General features: G+C 39.3%; 1 protein-coding gene across 1 annotated transcript; it reads left to right on the top strand.

The window, feature by feature from the left end:
- The first annotated feature begins 432 nt into the window (after positions 1–432).
- On the top strand, positions 433–20,890 carry zgc:154142 (uncharacterized protein LOC555481 homolog). Its single transcript, XM_052138111.1, is given in 23 exon segments — positions 433–556; positions 1,903–2,039; positions 3,413–3,506; positions 4,426–4,566; positions 4,847–4,944; positions 6,644–6,855; positions 6,857–6,930; positions 7,190–7,216; positions 7,219–7,410; positions 11,147–11,287; positions 12,694–12,861; positions 12,864–12,930; positions 13,400–13,531; positions 13,934–14,045; positions 15,154–15,215; positions 16,086–16,336; positions 16,339–16,356; positions 16,786–16,949; positions 17,078–17,261; positions 17,406–17,591; positions 17,594–17,614; positions 17,700–17,840; positions 20,733–20,890. Coding segments are annotated over 23 exon segments (2,904 nt in total).
- Positions 20,891–21,159: the final 269 nt, after the last annotated feature.

Consider the following 21,159-nt stretch of genomic DNA (forward strand, 5'->3'; position numbering starts at 1 on the left):
AGGCTCCTTCAGAAGAAACCTCCTGGACTGAGTCTGTACGGTCCAATTCAATAAAAATGTCTCTTTAAAAAGACCTCCTTTCATTTGCCCTGTTCAATGCCTGAGCGGATAGGATTAGGATATGTGTGGCTCTGCAAGCTGTTCCTTTTTATCTGTGTTGATCTTTTCTACCCCAAAACAAAATGTTCAGTCAGGAATCAGGTGTTTGAAAGAACAAGGAATATTTAAAGAAGCGGTTCACCCAAAAATGAAAATTCGGGTGAGTAAAAGATGACAGAATTGTCATTTTTGATGAAAATTAACTTCCTCACAAAGGTCAACACAAATGTATACATTTTAGACCATCTGTGAGGAGAACATTGCTCACTTGGCTTCAGTTGAAGAACCCAATCACTGTTTCTCACTGGGGATCTCTGCAAAACATCAGAGCAGATGAAGTCCAAAAAAGGCTTGACCACGCTAGAGAAGAGCTTGATCTTTCTATTTGTAGCCCTGACTGCAGTCTGCATTGGAATTGTTGTGGTCTATGTCATTGAGAATAAAATCAAGAAGGTGGGTTACTATTATTGCAAAGCAGAGGTTGTTTCAGATCCAGATATACTATCAGTTAAACGTTTGGAAACATCTACTCATTCTTTATGCTTTTCTTCCACAATTTAGAGTAATAGTAATGCCATCTAAACCATTAAACAAATCAAAGCTATCTTATATTTTAGCTTCTTAAAAGTATCCACCAATTGTCTAGATTACAGTTCTGCACTCTACATCCTGAGATGCTTTTAAACCATATTAAAGGAGTTTTTATGCATGCTGGGCACTTATTAACTGCATTTGCTGCACTTTGTTGTCCAACACACCCATGAAAAAAGTCTAAAAGTGTATTCAAAACAAATGGTAGCCTACTGTACAGTATTATTAGACGATAAACCAGTTTTGTGCACTGGTGTTATTTTAGCTAACACAACTGACAACAGACAGACATTTAAATAATCTCAGCTGTGGCAATAAAAAGAAACAATTTAAATGGTGTAACTCTGTTTATGATTATAAGGGCCTATAACGTCAAATCAATAGGCTTGTCTGATGCCATAGCTTATGGCACAGAGACATTCACTCGATAAACAAGTGCGCTTAGTTTTAAAATTAATGCCTACTTAACATTCATGAAAACACAGCTATTTAAAAGTTTCTGATCAGATCCTATCCAAACGGATTTACTATAGAGACATTCCTGCTAAAAAAACAGAAACAGTAGAAATCCTCACAGAAATTCTAATGTTTTTATGGAAACTATAATGGTCTCTACTCTATTGTGTTGGCTTCTACTGGTGGCATGTTATGTCTCGTGGATATCGTTAGGGACCAATACATATCTGTAATGGAAACCAGTACAAACCAATGGAATGTCACCCAAACAGACTACACTTGTAATGGTATTTGTCATGGAAACCATTAGAATGTTTTGTTGCTGTTGGTGTGCTTCGTATAATGACTTTACAAATGTACTTTGGATAACTAAATCTCCCTGGCATGCCAAACTATTGTCTATGCCACACAATAATATAATAGCATACTAAGGTATAGCCTACTCTGTAGCAATGGTTGGGTAGAAGTTTTATCATATATTTATGACATATTTGAATGAATATAACTTGACATAGAGTTAAACTTACAATGATAATATTTCAGCTCCTTTAATGATGAATCCAGTGCAATATAAATACAGTTTATTTATTTTTTACATATTATCCTGTTCTAAGTCAATCACCGGACTAAAACTGTTATGTTTCATTTTCTTCGCCTCCATTAAATATCTTAACCTGCAGAGTGCTGAGGAGATGTAATCAATTTGTTTACACAGACTCTGTCAAATTCTATTCTTCGCCCTGTCTCTGTCTGCAGAGGATGTGATCGATAAGGGATGTGGAAATTTGCAGGAGCTGATGGCTTTCTCCGGGGAATTCTCCAGTGGGAATTACCCCAGCAGCTACAACAATGGCATGAGCTGCAGTTGGCACATCTCAGTAGAAGCCAATAAAGTATGATACTTACCTCAGCTAGTAAGAAACAACATACTCTTAAGGACAATGTATAAGGCCTTAAATTACCCATTTTCGAGCTGGTAAGGATGCTGAAACTATAATTAAATAAATTAAAGGAATATTGCGGGTTCAAAACAACTTAAGCTCAATTTTCATTTTCTTTTCATAAGAGAACTATCTCTTTATGCTCAATCAACAGCATTTGTGGCATAATGTTGATCACCACAAAAAAATTATTTCGACCCATCCCTCCTTTTCTTAATAAAAAGCAAAAATCTAAGTTACAGAGAGGCCAATGGTGGGCCAATTGTTGGAGGGTTTAAAGGCAGAAATGTGAAGCTTATAATATTGTAAAAGCACTTACATAAATTTTTCTGTTAAAACTTGTGTATTATTTGAGCTGCAACTAGTTGTTTTACCGTCATTTTAGGGTTTTAGGGTTTGTGGCATTACGTCGTCATGACAATTGGATCCATAACTTCGCACAGAAAGTCTTAGTAAGAAAAGGAGGGACGAGTCTAAATACATTTTTGTGGTAATCAACATTATGCCACAAATGCTGTTGATTGAGCTTAACTTGTATTGAACCCGGAATATTCCTTTAAAAAAATGATCTTATCCCTCCTTAATTTGCTGATATAACTAGCCATTTCAAAGATAAAAATGGAAAATACTGCAGCTCTGTGGTGCTATCAAAACTCATGACCAGTTGTAACAATTTGTGTGACATGGCGAAATTGTAAAAACTGGGCGAACTGGCTCGTATAAATACGTACAACTCCCAAAGAGAAAAATAAACGAACCAACATAATATGCTTTCCTAAGATAATTAACATTTTTCCTAAGTTTAAACCTTAAACAAAACCTAAACCTAATGATAAAGTCTAACCTCTTACCCAAACCCTCAACCTAACCATGATTTAAATAGGGAAAGTAAACATCAGGGTTTGGAACAAGATAAGGAAAGTGTTAGGAGGCTAGCTAACATATGATGCCTGTATTGTATCATGGTTTCTATGGGAATATTCTGTAAGCGGTAGCTATTCGTACAAGCATAGTCATACGATATTTATGATTTCATCATCTTGTATGAATTATTATGCGTTGTCATGAGACTATGTTGGCAAAATTGGCTCAACCAGTGGTACACCATTGGTAAATGGAGGGTTATGGGAAACCTGTTTGACAACAGTCATTATAAGTCATTATTATGATAGATTTTCATTTATCTAACACCTCTAACAGTTCTCTCTCCACAGAAATTGGGATTTCTTGCATTAAAAGGTAACAAGTCACCAATTTGTTCGCAATTGGTGGAAAATCCCAAATGGTGAAAAAGCTAAATGAGATCTCATGGTTTCTCTGACCAGGTCATACATCTGTGGTTTGAAGACTTCTCATTGGAGGACTCCAGTACATGTGAGGCAGACTTTGTCACTCTTAAGGATGAAGTTGGCACCATTGGTGAGTTTTCTGCTGTGGTTGGTGATCAATTTAGCAAAAACCCATTTATTTTCTGGCAGAGAGTCAGGAGTCAGGAGTCATGATTTGCAATAAGTTAATTACCAAGTGCACAGAACTGATCTCCCCAGTTTTTCCAGGGGCAGGAGGCAATTAACTTGTAACAGTGACTGAATGTTAGTCACCATGTTTTGGCTGTTTGAGCTGATGCTTCTCCTGAGCAAGTCAGGAGAAAGACACACACAATGACTAAAACTAACACACAATATTCACAATTCTACAGCTGCAGTTTCCTCCTGAATAAGCCTGCAGACTATTGCACATTGATTGCCCAAATCGTACAGCCTATCATTAAAGACAAAAAGGGTATGTATGCAGTGCAATCTCCATATTCAATCCAATATGAACATAACTTTGACAAGAATACTGGGGTCAGTGCTGCAACAAATCTGACTCTCATTACTGACTGTAAAGCGCGTCACTTGAGTTTAATAATAAATCTTATTATTCTCAAATCTCCTTATTTTCACTTTGTTTTAATTAACTTTTACATTAAATGTTTTTTTCTTTCTTTGTCTTATTTTTGTACTTTTATGTATTAATTTCTCTGTTTTTGAATATTTATTGTGTATGAAATGCACTATACAACTTGCATTTACTGTAATTCATCAATGATTATCATCCTGTCTGGACACAATATTTATTTGTAACTAAAATAAAAATTTGGTGAAGAATATGAACTGAAAATTGTATTGACATGTTTTGTGAGACTCTGTTATACAAACTGACATATTCAGATGTGCATGCTTCTTTAGTGCAATGGCTTGAAATATAATTAAAACCAAAGCTTACAAAACATTGCATACACAGTAAGATATGAACAATTCCATTGTTGCATACTAAATATGTTTCCTTTTTGCAGGGAAATACTGTGGCTTTTCCATGCCTAAACCCATGGCGTCTTTAGGAAACAGCATGTTTGTGTACTTTGACACAAATGACAGACACGCAGAGAAAGGATTCAAAGCACTGTACCGTTCCGTGGCCCCTGAGACGACTTCAGGTAAAGACAATGAGAGTTACATAATGGCTTCATTTTATTACATTATTATTAGCACCATAAAAGAACATTTCAGATGAAACAATACTGTCGCCTGCTGCGCTTTTCATATTATAATTGAATGTCTGTATAATATTCTTCTCTGGACTGATACTGAAAGGCTGTTAAATGGGTATCACTGTTGACCTAGAAAGAGACGCACGGCGTTAGTGGATGGGGTGGGGGGCTTTAGAATATACTTTTGGAGTCAGCTGACTCTTTGTCACTCTATCCCAGCTTCTAGAAATAGTTGGAGCTGGTGGTGTTCTTCAAGGTGACCGAGGGGAGCTGTTGACCCCTGGCTTTCCTGCACAGAACTATGAGAATGGAGCGCTCTACAAGGTGATGTATTCTGCTCCCTAAATAGTGGTGGTTACTAAGGCAAACAAGAGGTGTGCTATTTTTATTCTCAGTGATCGGAATTATGATTTGCACCTGGCGAGATATAAACCAGGTGAAAAAAAATCATTTAGATTTACACTAAAGCAGGAAACCAAGGCTTAGCTACAGAGCATAATATCATAGAGACTCAGGGGTGGGTACTTTTGACAAGCAATCCCCTAGAACACTCTAGCAACCGCCTAACAATGCACTATCAACCACATAGCAATCCCTTGGCAACCACACACAACACCGTAACATCATAGTTTGCACAGGATTGCACCACATGCTCTTCACAATATATAAAATTCTGGTTCCATTATGTTTTTGACAAATCCTTATGCACAATGTATCCAATGACAACACCCTAGCGACCACTCACCTTACCTAGAGCCACATTAACACACCGGCTTACCTGGGCTGAAGCCCAAGGGCCCCTGGCTGCATGGGGCCACCCAGCATCAGTCATGCTATACTCCCCCGTCAATGTTTGCATCAGCACGTGCATGTAAACACATCATGATGATGAGTTTTACAAGGCAAGCGCAACACAAAAAATTAAAACATTGTTTTTCAATACATTATTACAGATAACGAATACCAGGGCTGTTTCTGAGCATATGGGGGCCCTAAGCAAAATTCTACTTGGAGGCCCCCCGCAATCTCACTTCCTTCTCGGGCCTCAAGGGGGCCCCAATTTACCTGCCTAATTGAGCCATAACAGATCCCTGAAACTTACTCACATCATTTAGTATATTAAAACCACAACAATAATAAAAAAGCACCTTGCTTTGTGGTGCCCCTGATGGCTTGGGGGCCCAAGCGCCTGCTTATACCACGTATAGCTAGAAATGGCCCTGACGAATTCAATATCACTCAGATTGTACTTAAAGAGGAAATGGTAGAAGTTGTGAGGAGATTCAATGATTTGTTTTAACATTAGGGGCTTTGATTAAGGAAGTCAGATTGCTGGAAGCTTTCCCACAGTTCTACGGCTCCATCTGGCAACATATTTACCCACATCAGCTAATCACCAGCCAGGCTTGCAGCCTTGAATTCAAACTAACTATAGACGCATAAGATAGCACTTTCACCAGTCATGCCAGGATTCCAGAATTGCATCAACTATGCATCAATCTATGTTTAAAAAGCATGTACGTTACAAATAGCAGTTTGAGGTCGTAATTAAGATAATGGTGCTGTAATCTTTGAATCGATTAGTTATGCTCTGGTGAAGTGTATGGTGGGGTGATAGATAGCTGCTATCAGCACCTGCAGTGTGAAAGTACCAAAGACCAACTGATATGATTACTCAATAACTATAATTATTAGTGCAAAACCTATTGTTTGATTATGCTTCTACAATGGCAAAACAAAGTTTATGAATGCTAAAGAATTATTGGTCCATTAATTTATTCACCAGTAAATCAATTCATTGTTTATCATACAAGAGTAACAAACATGTCCTAAAGATCAAACATGAAATGTATTAATATTACCATAAGCCCAACAATATGCAAAATCTGTAGCATGATATGGTCTGAATAAAAAAACTGTCTGTTTTGGAAATTCAGACACAGCAGAAGTTTGATTCACCAGAAGTTCATAATTAGGTCCAATCAGTTAAGCATTAATCTAATGCATTTGTTTTGGATGCTAGTGGAGGATACAGGTACCTGATGGGGAAAAGGTCCGGCTAACGTTCACATCCTTTGACCTTGTCCCGGACTCATGTGGTGACTTTGTGGACATCTATGATGGTGCTATAGTTCATTTCTGTGGAAACAAGGCCCCAGCTCCATTGGTATCTACTGACAGTACTATGCTGGTTCGTTTCAAGTCTGAATCGAGCCTGACTGCTAAAGGCTTCAATTACAACCACCCCAACAACAACGAATCGACCAAACACCACCACGCCTGTTCAGACTTCCACACTTGCCCCAGCAGGTGAGTCTGGTCAGGCTTCAGTCCATGGTGGCCACGGCCACCCCTTAGCTCTGCCACTGATCAAATCTCATTTTCTTTTCTATGTGTTATGAGACCTAGATGGAGATTCATCATTATAATTTAGTGCCACAATTAAACAAAACCAATCAAAACTTGATGACTTTGTTAACAAGCACAATTTGCATCACCATCATTAGTAAGATGCATTTGTTTTGTGCTTTATTGATCAAAGAATAATGCTCTGTTACTCAATATCTAGACTCCGGCTGTGGATCCCCTGGGAAGCTGTTGGACGTAAAGGTCAGATCAACTCCAAGAACTATCCTGAGGCTTATCCTGCCAACCTGCTCTGCTCCTGGGACATCACTGTGGATGAGGGCTTTCTCATCAATTTGCAAGTCACTGATTTAGCCATCGTGGGAGAAACAGGCCAATGCGGAGATGATAAACTCACAGTCTCCGATAGTCAGCAGTCACTGGGTAAGGCACGATTAAGTTATGCTTGCATCATGGTCTGGTACAATGACCACTTAGATAATGGTGTTTGCTAAGGAACAGTTCACTTTTATTATTGCGTATACTTAGGGATTTGATCAAATCCCGAACCATAAATATTAAACTTTTCATTGTTGTTCATCACATGCTATGGACATGAATGGTTTCAAATCATGCCGATTATCACACTATGAATTTGGCAACAGTAGGTCGAAAGTTCATCTGTGCTTACTGAAATGTGAATCACTGCTCCCTAGTGGCCAAAGCTGGAAATGTTTTTGAACATATAGGCACATGTGAGCTCCATTTTCCGAGTGAAATGTCCACAGAGTGGCGCCAAACTCGAGCTGTATAGCAAGTTGTTTTTAGCTGTAAATGATGTAATAAAGTCCACAGGAATGCACATTTTATTAACTATATGCTCTAACCCCAACCCTTAATCATTGATTATGTTAACGCGATAACTTCCCGGTTTCCATGGGACCAGAGTCTGTGTCTTTGAGGCTGCTCGTGCAAAGTGCAATCAGTAGCACCACAGGAAAAGGTAAACATTATTGAATTGATGCAAAAATGCCTGATGGGAGTTGGTGCTTGTCAGTAATTCTGCAAAATGGGGTTGATTTTAACATTCGATAGCAACATGTTGATTACTTTGTTACTTTGAGTTTTTCATGGGCAGGTACTAAATAAAATGTCTTCCACCATTCTTGCTGGTCTCCCATGCTGGTCTGTTTGCTGGTTTTAGAGCCTTTTCTAGTGTTCAGACTGGAAGACCTGCTAAAAGCAGAAAACCACTTTAGGTTAGTTTACGATATCTATATAGAATATCAAGAATATCTATAGTCGACCTCAACTACAGATCTCTCTCATTTAAACTATAATGTTTGACCATGCAAACTGAAAATACAAAAACCCTTATCTTACATTTCCCTGAAATTACATTATTAAAACTGGGCTAAAAATGTGAACAGACCACAACTATTTCTATTTAATATATCTGCCAGTAATTTAATTTGTGAAAAGAGACAAGCCAGCATAACATGTGCCAGAATCAGATGCAACTATATTAAATACTAAATAGCACCACTGTGCAAGAGTAGATGGTGCTCCCATCGCTCTATCTTATCCCTTTCACAAAGGGGCTGTAAAAACTGATTATCATCAGTCTCATGCAGGCATGAGCCAGCAGGTGAGCTATAAATTACAGCTCCTTGCTGAACATCAGAGAGAGCTGAGAGAAGCCGATACACTTATCTGCAGCAGCTTTTCAAGGACTGCACTCCAGATCCCATCAAGTCCCAGTGCAGGTTGACAATGAAAGGTTTCTTAGGTTTCTTTCTTCTGTGAAACGCAAAAGAAATAATATTTTAAAGACTAAATAATATCAGTTGATATTATATTTTCTTTAAAGCTTAAAAAAGCACCCAAAAGTGTCATAAAATTAGTCCATGCAACTCGTGCAACATATTCTAAGCCTTCTGAAGGCATATGATCACTTTGTATGAAAAACAGACTCAAATTTAAGTTGTCATTCACTGCCATTCCAAATGTATGACTTTCTGACTTCAGCAGAACACAAAAAAGGTTTTTAGAAGAATATCTCTGCTCTGTAGGTCCTTGCAATGCAAGTGAATGGTGATCAGAACTTTGTAGCACTTTTATAGAAGTAACATGTGGGGCCTGTTTAGCTTCACGGTCACATCTGAAAGTGAAAGTGGAGATTTAGAGTAAAAAAGGACTTATATTAAATATTATTCTGTTTCTCACTCACACCTATTATATTGTTTGTGCAATCAATGATCAACTCATGAATAGGAAGCCCAAATTAAATATGGCGACATGTCAGTAACATCAAACCTCATTCTTATGTCATGACAATATGATGCTTGGTCACGAGACATGGAAGAACTAATGAGGTTTTGTGAACTGGATCAACCGTTTCATAGAAAAGATCCAGCACTAAAGAAAGATTCGCAAGCCAATTGGACGCTGCTACTTTTCTTATGAACGAGCATAGAATAACGAGGATATTCAGTAAATGATTACATCAATTAGCATTTGTTCCTCACGCAAAGCTATCGTATTTCTTCAGAAGACTTGGATTATAGTCACAGATCGTATATTATGGACCAGTTTTATGATATGTTGTTGGCTTTTGTTTTTGTTTTTCAAGCTTAAAAGCTTAGTTCATGATTCGTCATTGTATTTGCATGGAAAAGAGCATCCTTTTCTACTTTTGAGTTCTGTAGATCAATTATACCAGAAGTCATACCATGAACTATTCCTTTAAACCACTGAAATGTAATACAGATGAACACAAGGGCTCTAAACAGTGTCTGAAAATTATGTTAGATGAAACAAATGGGAAAAACAAGTTTAGTTTTGCTCCTCCAGCAGTCATGGGTTGTACGGCTCATTAGTCTTGACACTGTGTCCTTACTTTCCGGTTGCAAATGTGTGTGTGTTCTGCACATCACATCATTTGTCCTAGCTGTCAGTATGAAGCAGTACCTAAGTGTTAGTTCTGCTGACAGCATGTATCACCCTGAAGAGAGGAAGAACACAAACACTGTGTAGAAATGCAATAAAAACAATGTTAAACTGGGCTAGTCTTATATTTATACTCATGCAATTTAATATATTACACACAGTATATGAATGTGTCTTGTGTTGCATTTATGTCCATTTCTTGCATGTTCCTTAGATGCCATTTGCATGTTTATTCGTACATTAATGATTGACGACAAAATCATTATCTTAAAATAACATGGAGATGATGATGATTTGCTTATTGTGTTTGTATACTATAAGCCTGCACATTTACAAATGACACTTTTGATGCAAGAAAATCTTGAAATGGGCTTTTAAGAAAAGAGAACGCAATGCAAGCAATTTCCAAGGATGGATTATGGTCAGAATTAAAGTGGCAAAGTTGCAGATACGAGCAAGAACACACTGAGAATTCGCTAAGATTTAAAGGTGCACTCAGTAACTTTTTGCTCGTGTCATCTTGGACTTACAGTGACACCTAGTGGTGTGGATGCAGCATCATTCAAAATCAATAGCTGTCAGTTACAGATGACAATGTAGAAATTCACTATTCACTAAAAGCAATGATTAATTTAATCCAATAGTGAAAGTGTCCAATAACAAGATGGATACTGAGATTAACTGGTCATGTGATTCTAAAATGGCAGCCCCCATGAGGGCACCCCTGCCCCATGTAGAATTAAACAGTATTTATAAGGCTACTGATATGACTAAAGTCCTCATCTCATGTGAGTGGTCATGATTTTATATATATGTTTCAAAATTAAAATGAATTTCTTTAGGAGTAAAACTTTTTTAATGGGGAACAAATTGCTCAGTGCACCTTTAATTGTGCCAGGTAAAAGCGCTGTTTATTTGCATGCAATGTCTGCCCAGGTGCCGAACACTGGATATACCAAACACCTGGATATACGCCAGGTTATAATGCTTTTCTCCATCATTTGATGAATGTGCATTGCAAAAAGACACAAAATGTACTAGTATACCTACAACACCAATGCCTTTATTTCACCTCTTCATTTCACCTTGTTGTAATGTCACTGGTGTGCATTCAAGTGCTTTTCGTCTATCTACAGTATATAATTTACATTGCATCATATGTATTTGGCAGATGCTCTTATCCTAAGGAACTTGTGGATTCATGGTATACATGTCTGACTCTCTTTCTCAGGCACAGACTGTGGGTTTGTTCTTGCCCCTGCTCTAGTCAGTGTCAGTAACACTATGTCACTGAGTTTCCAGTCAGATGCTCGGCTGGCCGACCGTGGCTTCTCTGCCAAATGGGAAGCTGTGTATCCAGAGGACCTTGCTGGTATAACACCTTATAAAGACATCCATCTACGCACACCTACACACACTTAGACACCTTTAGATGAATCCTGCTGAGGGAGCTGCAAGCTGTGCCCAACGGCCATCACTGCTCTATGGATGTGACTGTGTGTTTCACTGGACAAGCTGTTGATCCATTTCTTAGCTGGAATAGTGCTGAACAGCTCTTGTCTTCCATATAAATGTCTCAATTCTACAGCGGCAAATGAAAGAGCTATTTTTTTGCAGTATATACAGTATACATCCTAGATTTATGAAAAGCATTCTCTCTTTAGCATATGCTACAACCCCTAACAAAAGAGAAAAAGACATATATAGTCTGTATGCTGATTTACGCCTGCAATAACATGCATTGCGAGAGCCTGAAGTTGGAGCTTGTCTCTATAACATATTGTAAATTCTGCTTGCAGTGTCCTTGAACCTGAGCAGCGAACCACCGTAAACGTACTACATGCAATGAGGAAGGCCTATGGTGCATTATAGAATGTTTGCATACAATTCATACCATGTCACTTGTCAGATGTTTCATAATATTATTAGTAATTGCAACTTAAAGGTGTAGTTCACCCAAAAATGAAAATTCTCCCATCATTTACTAATCCTCATGTCATGACGGATGTGTATGACTTTCTTTCTTCTGTAGAACACAAATAAAGATTTTTAGAAGAATATTTAAGCTCTGTTGGTCCATACAATGCAAGTGAATGGTGATAAGACCTTTTGAAACTCCAAAAAGGACATAAAGGCAGCATAAAAGTAACCATTATGACTCCAGTGGTTAAACCCATATTTTCAGAAGCGATACTGTAGGTAAGGGTGAGAAAAAGATCAATATTTAAGCCACCTATTGGTTGGGGCTGGTCAAAGGTGGAGATTTATAGTAAAAAATAAAAAAATACCCATACCTACCACATAGCTTCTGAAGACATGGTTTAAACACTGGAGTCTTATGGATTACTTTTATGTGCTGATTTATGTGCTTTTTGATTTTAGATGTTACCACATATTTGGTATGTTTTTGAGACGAGTGACAGGTGCATGATCCCGTATATGATGCTGCGAGTAGCACAGTGACCTGCACTGTTTGTCAGTTAAATACAAGGAAAAATAGCTAAATAATCCCATTTTCATTGAGAGAAAGTACATATTTTACAACAATACAAATAATGCAAAATACAGTGACGTGGAATAAAGTTACTTTTGTACCCTGTTAACGTGCGACCCTTCCTAGACTTGAGGGTAAAGCCTCGGATTCAATGTACCAGTTAACAACAAGACACAATTTTGTGATATTTTTCTATTTCTTGGAACACTCCTTTCTATACCTGTCAGATTTGATACCCATTATTTTGTCTGAAAGATGCAAAATGCACTTATGATGTCCTGCAGATATTCAGGGATGTGGAGGTTTCTCGCAGGAGGAGACAGGTGTCATCAAGTCTCAAAACTGGCCCATGAACTACCCTGCTAACAGCATGTGTCTGTGGACTGTACTCAGTGCCAAGGGCAAGACCATTAAATTGACGTTTACTGATTTTGATGTGGAAGAGGCAGGTATTCTGACAACGTGTTCGTCTATGACGGAACACCGCCAGGAGCGAAAAAACACGGTGAGGAAATGCAAGGGTGTTGTTCAATGCTTTTTCAAGGCAGCCTGTTTATGATGCACTTTAACAGATAAAACGGTGACATATTTATAACCACCATACGTTCAAACCACCCGTACATGCTTAGAATTTATTACGATTCACTAAAATGCTAAGAGTTATATGCTTTTTAGGTGTACAGAAAGCAATAAATCACAAAATTCAATCAAAATAACAATGGTTGAAATAAAGTACATGAGTAGTTGACATATTACATGTCCATGAACTTCAACGTACGTTATATTTTACATGCGTATAATGGAATATGCATATGTTTTCACAGTTTTTAGGAGTTCACTTAAATTGTCATGTGGTGTAACATATTGTTTTTTAGAAGTGAAAATTAGAAAATGCAATTTAAAAGGTTGTAGATGAAGTATACCATGTTACAACGTTCAAAAGTATAATTTAAATCCAGTGTGTATTAAAAAATATCTGCTTTTTTACAGGTCCATTCTGTGGCTCTATACTGACTTTTTCACGGAGGCCAAAGGTTTCCGTGCACACTGGACTACTGATGCTTCCCTGCCTATCCCCACAGAACCACCAGTACCGCCAAACCCATGGGACGACATCAAGATAGGACAATTATTGACATTATTTTTACAGCAGATGTTGCATGTATGTTGCATTGTCACAAACTAGTTAGTTAGCTCACTAGATGATCTCCCTAATAAAGTAGTTTAGCAGAGTGTAGCAGGATGACAGATTGCCAGTAATTTAAAGACTGCAAACTCATAGAGGTAGAAATACTGCATGTATTCCACTGTAATGCTAATTTTTCCGAAGAAAACTACAATTCTTGTAACCAGCCTTTGTGAAAATGTCTATTTTTTTCTGAGTAATTTGCAGAGAGGATAATTGTAAGCTGAAATCATACATCAGGTTAAAAATCTCTTCAGATAAATGCCTGCACCTGAATGCTTCTCATAGAAGAGCTGTGATGGTGTGACTGAAGCTGTTTTGTGTCTTTTCTCTTTCACAGGCTGGCCTGAGAGCTGTGGGGAGCCTATGATCCCCCCAGCTGTCAACACTCGCATTGTGAATGGAGAGCCTGCCGTAGCTCAATCCTGGCCATGGCAGGTGTCCATGCAGGTACAGTTATACCTACATTTACATTGACATTTATGCATTTGGCAGACGCTTTTATCCAAAGCAACTTACAGTGCACTTATCACAGGGACAATCCCCCCGGAGCAACCTGGAGTTAAGTGCCTTGCTCAAGGACACAATGGTGGTGGCTGTTGGGATCGAACCAGCTATGTGCTTTAAACCCACTAAGCCACCACCACACCTTCATGACTTTTATACCTTCATGCAATCTCATACCCCTATAGATCTAGATATCTAATATTTAAGATGACCCGAATGCTTCTTATCTACATAATGTCTTCTTATCAATACATGGTTAAGATGCTTATCTAAACATGTCAAGTGCAGTAAACAGTGGTGTTACCTACAGTACCAGTCTATATGTTTGATCATTAAATGACTCAATGATTTGTAAGATAGTTACTCTTATTATTATTTGAACAAAGCCTTGACTAGAAACACCCTGGCAACCATCCACAACACCCTAGCAACCACATAGCAACACCCTGGCAAACCTCCACAATACCCTAGCAACCACATAGCAATGCCCTGGCAAACATCCAAAACACCCTAGCAACCATATAGTAATACCCTGGCAACCATTCACAACACCCTAGTAACCACTTAGCAAGACCGTAGAAACCAGCCAAAACAACCTAGCAACCACAAAGCGATGCCCTGGCAGCCATCCAAAGTACCCTAACAACCACATAGCCATGTAATAGAAACCACCCATAAAAACCTAGCAACCACATTGCAATGCCCTAACAGCAACCCACAACACCCTAAATAGTCTAAATAGTATTCAGTCAATTACCTCTGTCTAATGACCAACACTGGCGTGTTTGTGATAGTGAGATCAGCGTACACGGCTGGCGCGAGGCTCTCTAAGCAACATAGAAATCCGAATGAATGAGTACAATATAAAATAAAGAGTTAAATAGGATGATCAAATGTTAAACCAAATTTAATAATAATAAAGATTGAAACATTAATATATCCTTGGAAACTTATATAAATGAAGTCAGATAAAATAAACAGGAATCATAAAATGAATAAAGTTATTTAATCTGAACATAATTACTTAAACTTAATACGCACAATAAGACAGAACACGCAGGAGACCTTCAGCCACACCAATGGATACCTTGGGCCTTTGGGCCCTTACACAATGTACACCATAGAAATCACAACACCCTAGCAACCACATAGCAAGATGCTAGAAACCAGCCAGAACAACCTAGAAACCATCTAGCAAGTCCAGAGTCACTCACAACACCCCAGCACATTGGCAACCTCATAACACACTGCCCTGATAAGCACCCACAACAGCCTAGCAGAATCACATAGCAATATCCCAGAAAACACCCACAACACCCTAGCAACCACGTGGCAATATCATAAAAACCACCCAGAAAAACCTAGCAACACCAATGCCCTGACAGCCACCCACAACACCTTAGAAACCACATATCAATGCCCTAGAGACCAGTCAGAACACCCTAGCAACCACACAGCAATGCCCAGTACACCACCCAGAACACCATAGCAACCACATATCAATGCCCTAGAGACCAGCCAGAACACCCTAGCAACCACACAACAATGCCCAGTACACCACCCAGAACACACTAGCAACCACACAGCAACACCGTGGAAACCATCCACAACAACCTAGCAACCACATAGCAAGGTGCTAAAAACCAACCAGAACAACCTAGAAACCATATCGCAAGGACTAAGAGTCACTTGCAACTAGGGTTGCAAAGGGGCGGGTAATTTCAGGAAAGTTTCCAGTAAATTTCCATGGGAAGTTAAGCTGGGGAATTTTGGAAATATTCCATATTAGAAACTTTCCATGGGAATAATGGGAATTTAGAGGAACTAACTGGGAATTCATTGTAATGTAATCGATCATTGTATCATATCCAAGCATAAATATAAACAGAAGTCATAAGAAAACATCAATGCAAAATGCTAGTTATTATAAAATTATTTTTATGCATGTATATGCATGTTCATATGTGTGTTTACCTGTCGCAGGTATGCAGATGAGCTGCAGCGTTGGAAGATGTGTCTAGGCAAACACAACCTGATCTTCTCCAAGCCCAATGAGCAGTGCTTTAACGTGCTGGGCATCTATCCGCATGAGGGCTTCCAGTACCCAACTGTACCTTCAGTGGAGTTTGACATTGCTCTGGTGCGCCTGGATGGAGATGTCATACCCACTGACTACATCAATTTTGCCTGTCTGCCTTCAGTAGAGGAAGTCCTGCCCGGAGGCAAAACGTGCTATGCTGGGGAGATGAAACAGGTTTGATTACAAATTGTAATCGCATGATGTTGTCCTGCATATATACATATACATATATACAGTATTAAGTGATGTCTACATTATGTAAATGTCTTTACTTTTGTTTACATCACTATATGGATTTGATTTACAAACAAACCTGCCCTGATATTTTGATATGGTCAGCCTTCATATATAGATTTGGCATTTACTTTATATTGTAAACTGTATATATTGTTTTCAATATGCAGCTTTAGTGAAGATTCTGGAGTGGATATGCCCTCTGCTGGGTAGTTTTGAAAATGCAGCACTTTAAATCAGTTACATTTAAATAACAGACAACTAAATGAAAATGTTTTTTCAAGATTTAAGATGTGAGTTTTACCTGTACTATGTAAATAGATATAAAATAACCACTAATGCATAATACGTCATTTTATTTGTCAATAGGCAACTCCACAGCTCATAAAGTGGCTGAGACATTGAACCAGGTGTCTCTACCTGTAGTACCATATGACACCTGTAAGCGCATGGACTACTGGTGGTTCCAGGTCAAAACCTCTATGATCTGCTGTGGCTACACTTTAACTGACGAGCTTAAGTCTGTGTGTCAGGTATGGATCCATTTAAAGGAATAGTTCACCCAAAAATTACAATTCTGTCATGTAGGTTATTTTTTACTGGAACACAAAAGAAGAAAATATCTGTTGCTCATCATCGCATAATTTTAATGTTGTGATAGGGCGACTCAGGTGGGCCCCTGGTATGACAAGACAGTCCCTCATCCCCCTGGGAGGTGCACGGCATCACTAGCTTCGGTCCCATTGGCTGTGTCGTGGACAAGAAGCCCAGCGTCTTCACCCGGTTCTCGGCCTACCTGCCCTGGATTGAGAACATCATTCGCAAAGACATTGTTTACCTCACCAGTATGTTATCTTAGCATAGTATGCCATAGTAGTATCTAATTTTTTGTGCAATAAGCTGAGGGCTTTAAGGTCTATTCGGTCTGAACGACCCCTTAGAATGTAACAATTTATTTGGTTTTTGAAGCTTTCTCTCTTTCAATCTAGGTTCTGGTTGTGGGGGCCTGAAGGACCTGGTTGGCACTGAGGGTGTGCTGGCATCTATGAACTATCCAGACAGTTACAGTAACAGAGTGTACTGCCAATGGAATATCCGTGTGCCCACAGGGAAAAACATCCATCTTCACTTCAACAACTTCTCCCTGGAGGAGACCACACTGTGCCTCAATGACAAAGCGATACCGTTGGCACTCTAGGTAGAAATATATCCTGTGGCCTTTGTAGTGTTTAGGGAACATGGATGACAAATTATATAGTACTGTGTACTCACTCTTCTTTCAGGTACACACTGCAGCACTTCTCCACCGAAAGATCTGGTCACAGCTGGAGACACAATGACTGCCAGTTTCTCCTCCAATGACAAAGTTGTGGACTCCGGGTTCAGTGCGATATGGAGAGCCATAGATCCTGCTGACTTAGAGAGTGAGTGAAAACTCAGATCAAACTTTGTCATTGCAGTTCTATCGGGAAGACACACAGGCATGAGTGAAGTTTGAGATGCCATTTATTTGATAGATGTAAAACAGAAAGTAATGTCTCTCTTTGGCGTAGGCTCCGTCCGGCAGTCCGAGGGAGTTGTACCCGGAACCGTCATGTCCTGCCGGAGATAGGAGGCAGGGGCGAGGAGCCTACCCCCCTGCAGGACAGGGCTCAACTGGTGGTGGTGGGGTGGTGGAGGTTGCAGTGTTAGCACACCGAAACAGCAATGTGATAGATTGTGAGCAGACTTATAAAGCATTGGCTTACGTGCGATTGGCTGGGAGTTACCCAGCTAATGGTGCGATGATGTACAGCTGCTAGTCTCCCCGCTAGGACTACACTGCGCTTACATTTCTTGCGAGGCAGCACTGATATTCCTCAAACACTCCAGGTTGGGGTTTGTTCTAAACCCCCAACTCTAAGGATTAATCTTCAACTTTATACTGTTTTAAGAAATGTAATATTAAAGTTTGAAAACATTTAGCATTCAAAATGTAACTGGCAGCAATGGTGTTATACACAGTTATATTTTCATACGTAATTGCGATTGGTCTTTCTTGTACATCATCCATTACATGACAACAGCAAAGAAGCTCTGATGCAGCATTTAATTTACAAATTTTATTCATTTATTACCATAAAACACTTTTTTATCTTGGTCTTTCTTTTGCTGCCTTGCCAGCACTGGTATTTCCTGAAGAAAATGCAAATCTTGTGCAAAACTGGAAAAAACATTTAAAATCCATTGCGCTTAAGAAGGGAGCCAAGCCATATTTAGAGACATTGGTGTAAGCTCTTTTGACTTGGGCCAGTAATCAACCACCTAGCAACCATAGAGAGCACCCTAGCAACCACCTAACATTTCCCTCGAAACCACCCAGAACACCTTAACAACTGAATAGCAAGTTAACAACCGCATAACAACTAAATAGTAGTGATCAAGCAGCCTTTTAGAACAACATAGTATTGTGGTGTTTTTGAAACACTTAAGAGCACCAATTATAAATATCCTGTTGTTTTCAGTCTTCAGTCAGAAAGGGCAAAGACCCCTGTTGTGTTTGTTAGTGTTTTTCTTCTTATTATTATTATTATTCTGCCAGGGAAGTCTATGGCAGCCCATAGAACTGTTTGTGGGAAAGTTATGAAATTTTGCACACAGATAGAGGACAGTCTAATCTGATAGCACAGCAAATTTGGAGTGTCTAGCTCAAACCTTTAGCACCAACCAAAGGACAAAATTGAATTCATGTTTATGCTAATAATTTAACCGTCCATTTTTTGCTGATTCCTGAGCTCATGCCATGTCGAAAGTATACCATGGTTTCAATTTCCGCTGGACTAAATTTTACGGCATTTCGAATTTTCAAAATATACTTTTTTGAACTTGTCCTAGGCCGTTAATACGATTTTCAAAAAATGTTGCACAGATGCTCAGTAGACAGTGCTTACAAAAACATATGGAATTCAAGTTGACAGACCAAACCGTTTTCGATTGGCGCTTCAACAAATTTGGGGAAGAATACGCAAAATGGGACTTGAGGCTATATCTCTGCCACTCTTTGACAGATTTTGATCGTGCCATGGCCATCATGCCCTGAGGTGACATGCAGCGTTTCGGTGCAGTGCTCCCTATTTGTCAAAAGATAGAAATTGCTTGTAACTCTTGAACGCTTTGGCCAAAAATCACAAACTTTATCCCTTTAGATTCAGCGCGACATACTGAGTCGAGCGACATCCAATTTTCCCATGTCGGCCATTTTTGGCATCTGCCAATTCGAATTTCTGTCGTAAAATTCAGTGATGCAGAAGCAAAACAAAGCCATGTGCTCTCACAAGACAACAAAACACCCAAATGGCATGAGTGCACATCGCTAAGACAATGAGGCCCAATATACGCTCATGCCAACTGACAAACAAGATGAGAGAATGCGTAGTGATGCCATGCATTCTCACACTAAACAAAACCTGAGTGAAGCAAATGCAACACAATGCACACAACTGGCGACAAAAAAAGACAGGACACTTGTGCGAGAGTTCGGCCACACACACACCCGACACCATAGACCGACGTGTCCGAACCTCAGCACAACATGAAGACAGCTTGCGAACCGGGCATGCAACACGAGTGCGACACGAGGCACACCCATGTTTGCGAGAGACAGACAAACGATTGACATGAGTGCATGCTGCCAAGATGACATAAGCACGATTCACCCACGTCAAAAACAGACAGACATGGAGCACAAGTCGCCGAAAACTGACACCATGCTCCCGACATGAGCCAGACCAAAGAGCGCACTGAAGGGAATACAACAATGCGCTCATACAAAGACAGACAAGGAAACACAAGTCAGACATGGCTTGATAATGCCACGGTCCTGTCAGACAAAACCCAGACTGACAGAGTGACAGGACCGTGACATTACCGTGCAGAGCTTTGGATTTTCTAGAGCTAGACACTGTTTCAAGATGGCCAGAGCAACATTTCAGATGCTATGATTAGTCCACTGGTTATGAACGAGTTTATTCAGTGTGTTTCCATCATAGTTTATGTGCATTTCTTCTTATTGAATAAAACATTTATCCACCTCATGTGAGTGTATACATTTATTTTGAGAATTTTGGAGATTTTATTTGCAACTTGGTGCTTCCACCAGCAGTTGTTATGCGATTATCCCAAAATGTGCATAAAAATATGTCGATGGAAACCCAACTAGTGGCGAACTTGCATCGCATTGCCAACAATCTCCTCTTTTTACCTCTCTCATCTGCTTCCCCCTTTTCTCATCTTTCATTAGGGTGACTCAGGTGGTCCGTTTGTGTGCAAACCGTCAGGCAGTGGTGCATCATGGGAGGTGCATGGTGTGGTGAGCTTCGGTCCCATGGGATGCATCGTGGATATTAAGCCCTCTGTATTCACCCGTGTCTCTGCCTTCAATCACTGGATAGAAGACAACGTGGCGCACTACATCTATGAGAACACTCCAAGATAAATCAACATTTAATCCAAGAAAGGGACACATGGTAGCATAACTAATGAAAATGACAAAAGAACACCAGAGTAAGCAAATGCACAAGTAAATCATTGTGCTAATGTTTATTGTTTACATTTTTTCGTCTATTGAGTGCTTTATGCAGCTGATAAATCTCATTGAAATATACTGTATTTTATGGCTATGACCTGTTAGGATTTCATAATCCACTATAATAATGAATACTAGACACTATTTCAAAGTTGTACAGTTATAATTATTTGTAGTAA

The sequence above is a fragment of the Xyrauchen texanus genome, chromosome 11, assembly GCF_025860055.1.
Source record: "Xyrauchen texanus isolate HMW12.3.18 chromosome 11, RBS_HiC_50CHRs, whole genome shotgun sequence".
Lineage (NCBI taxonomy): Eukaryota > Metazoa > Chordata > Actinopteri > Cypriniformes > Catostomidae > Xyrauchen > Xyrauchen texanus.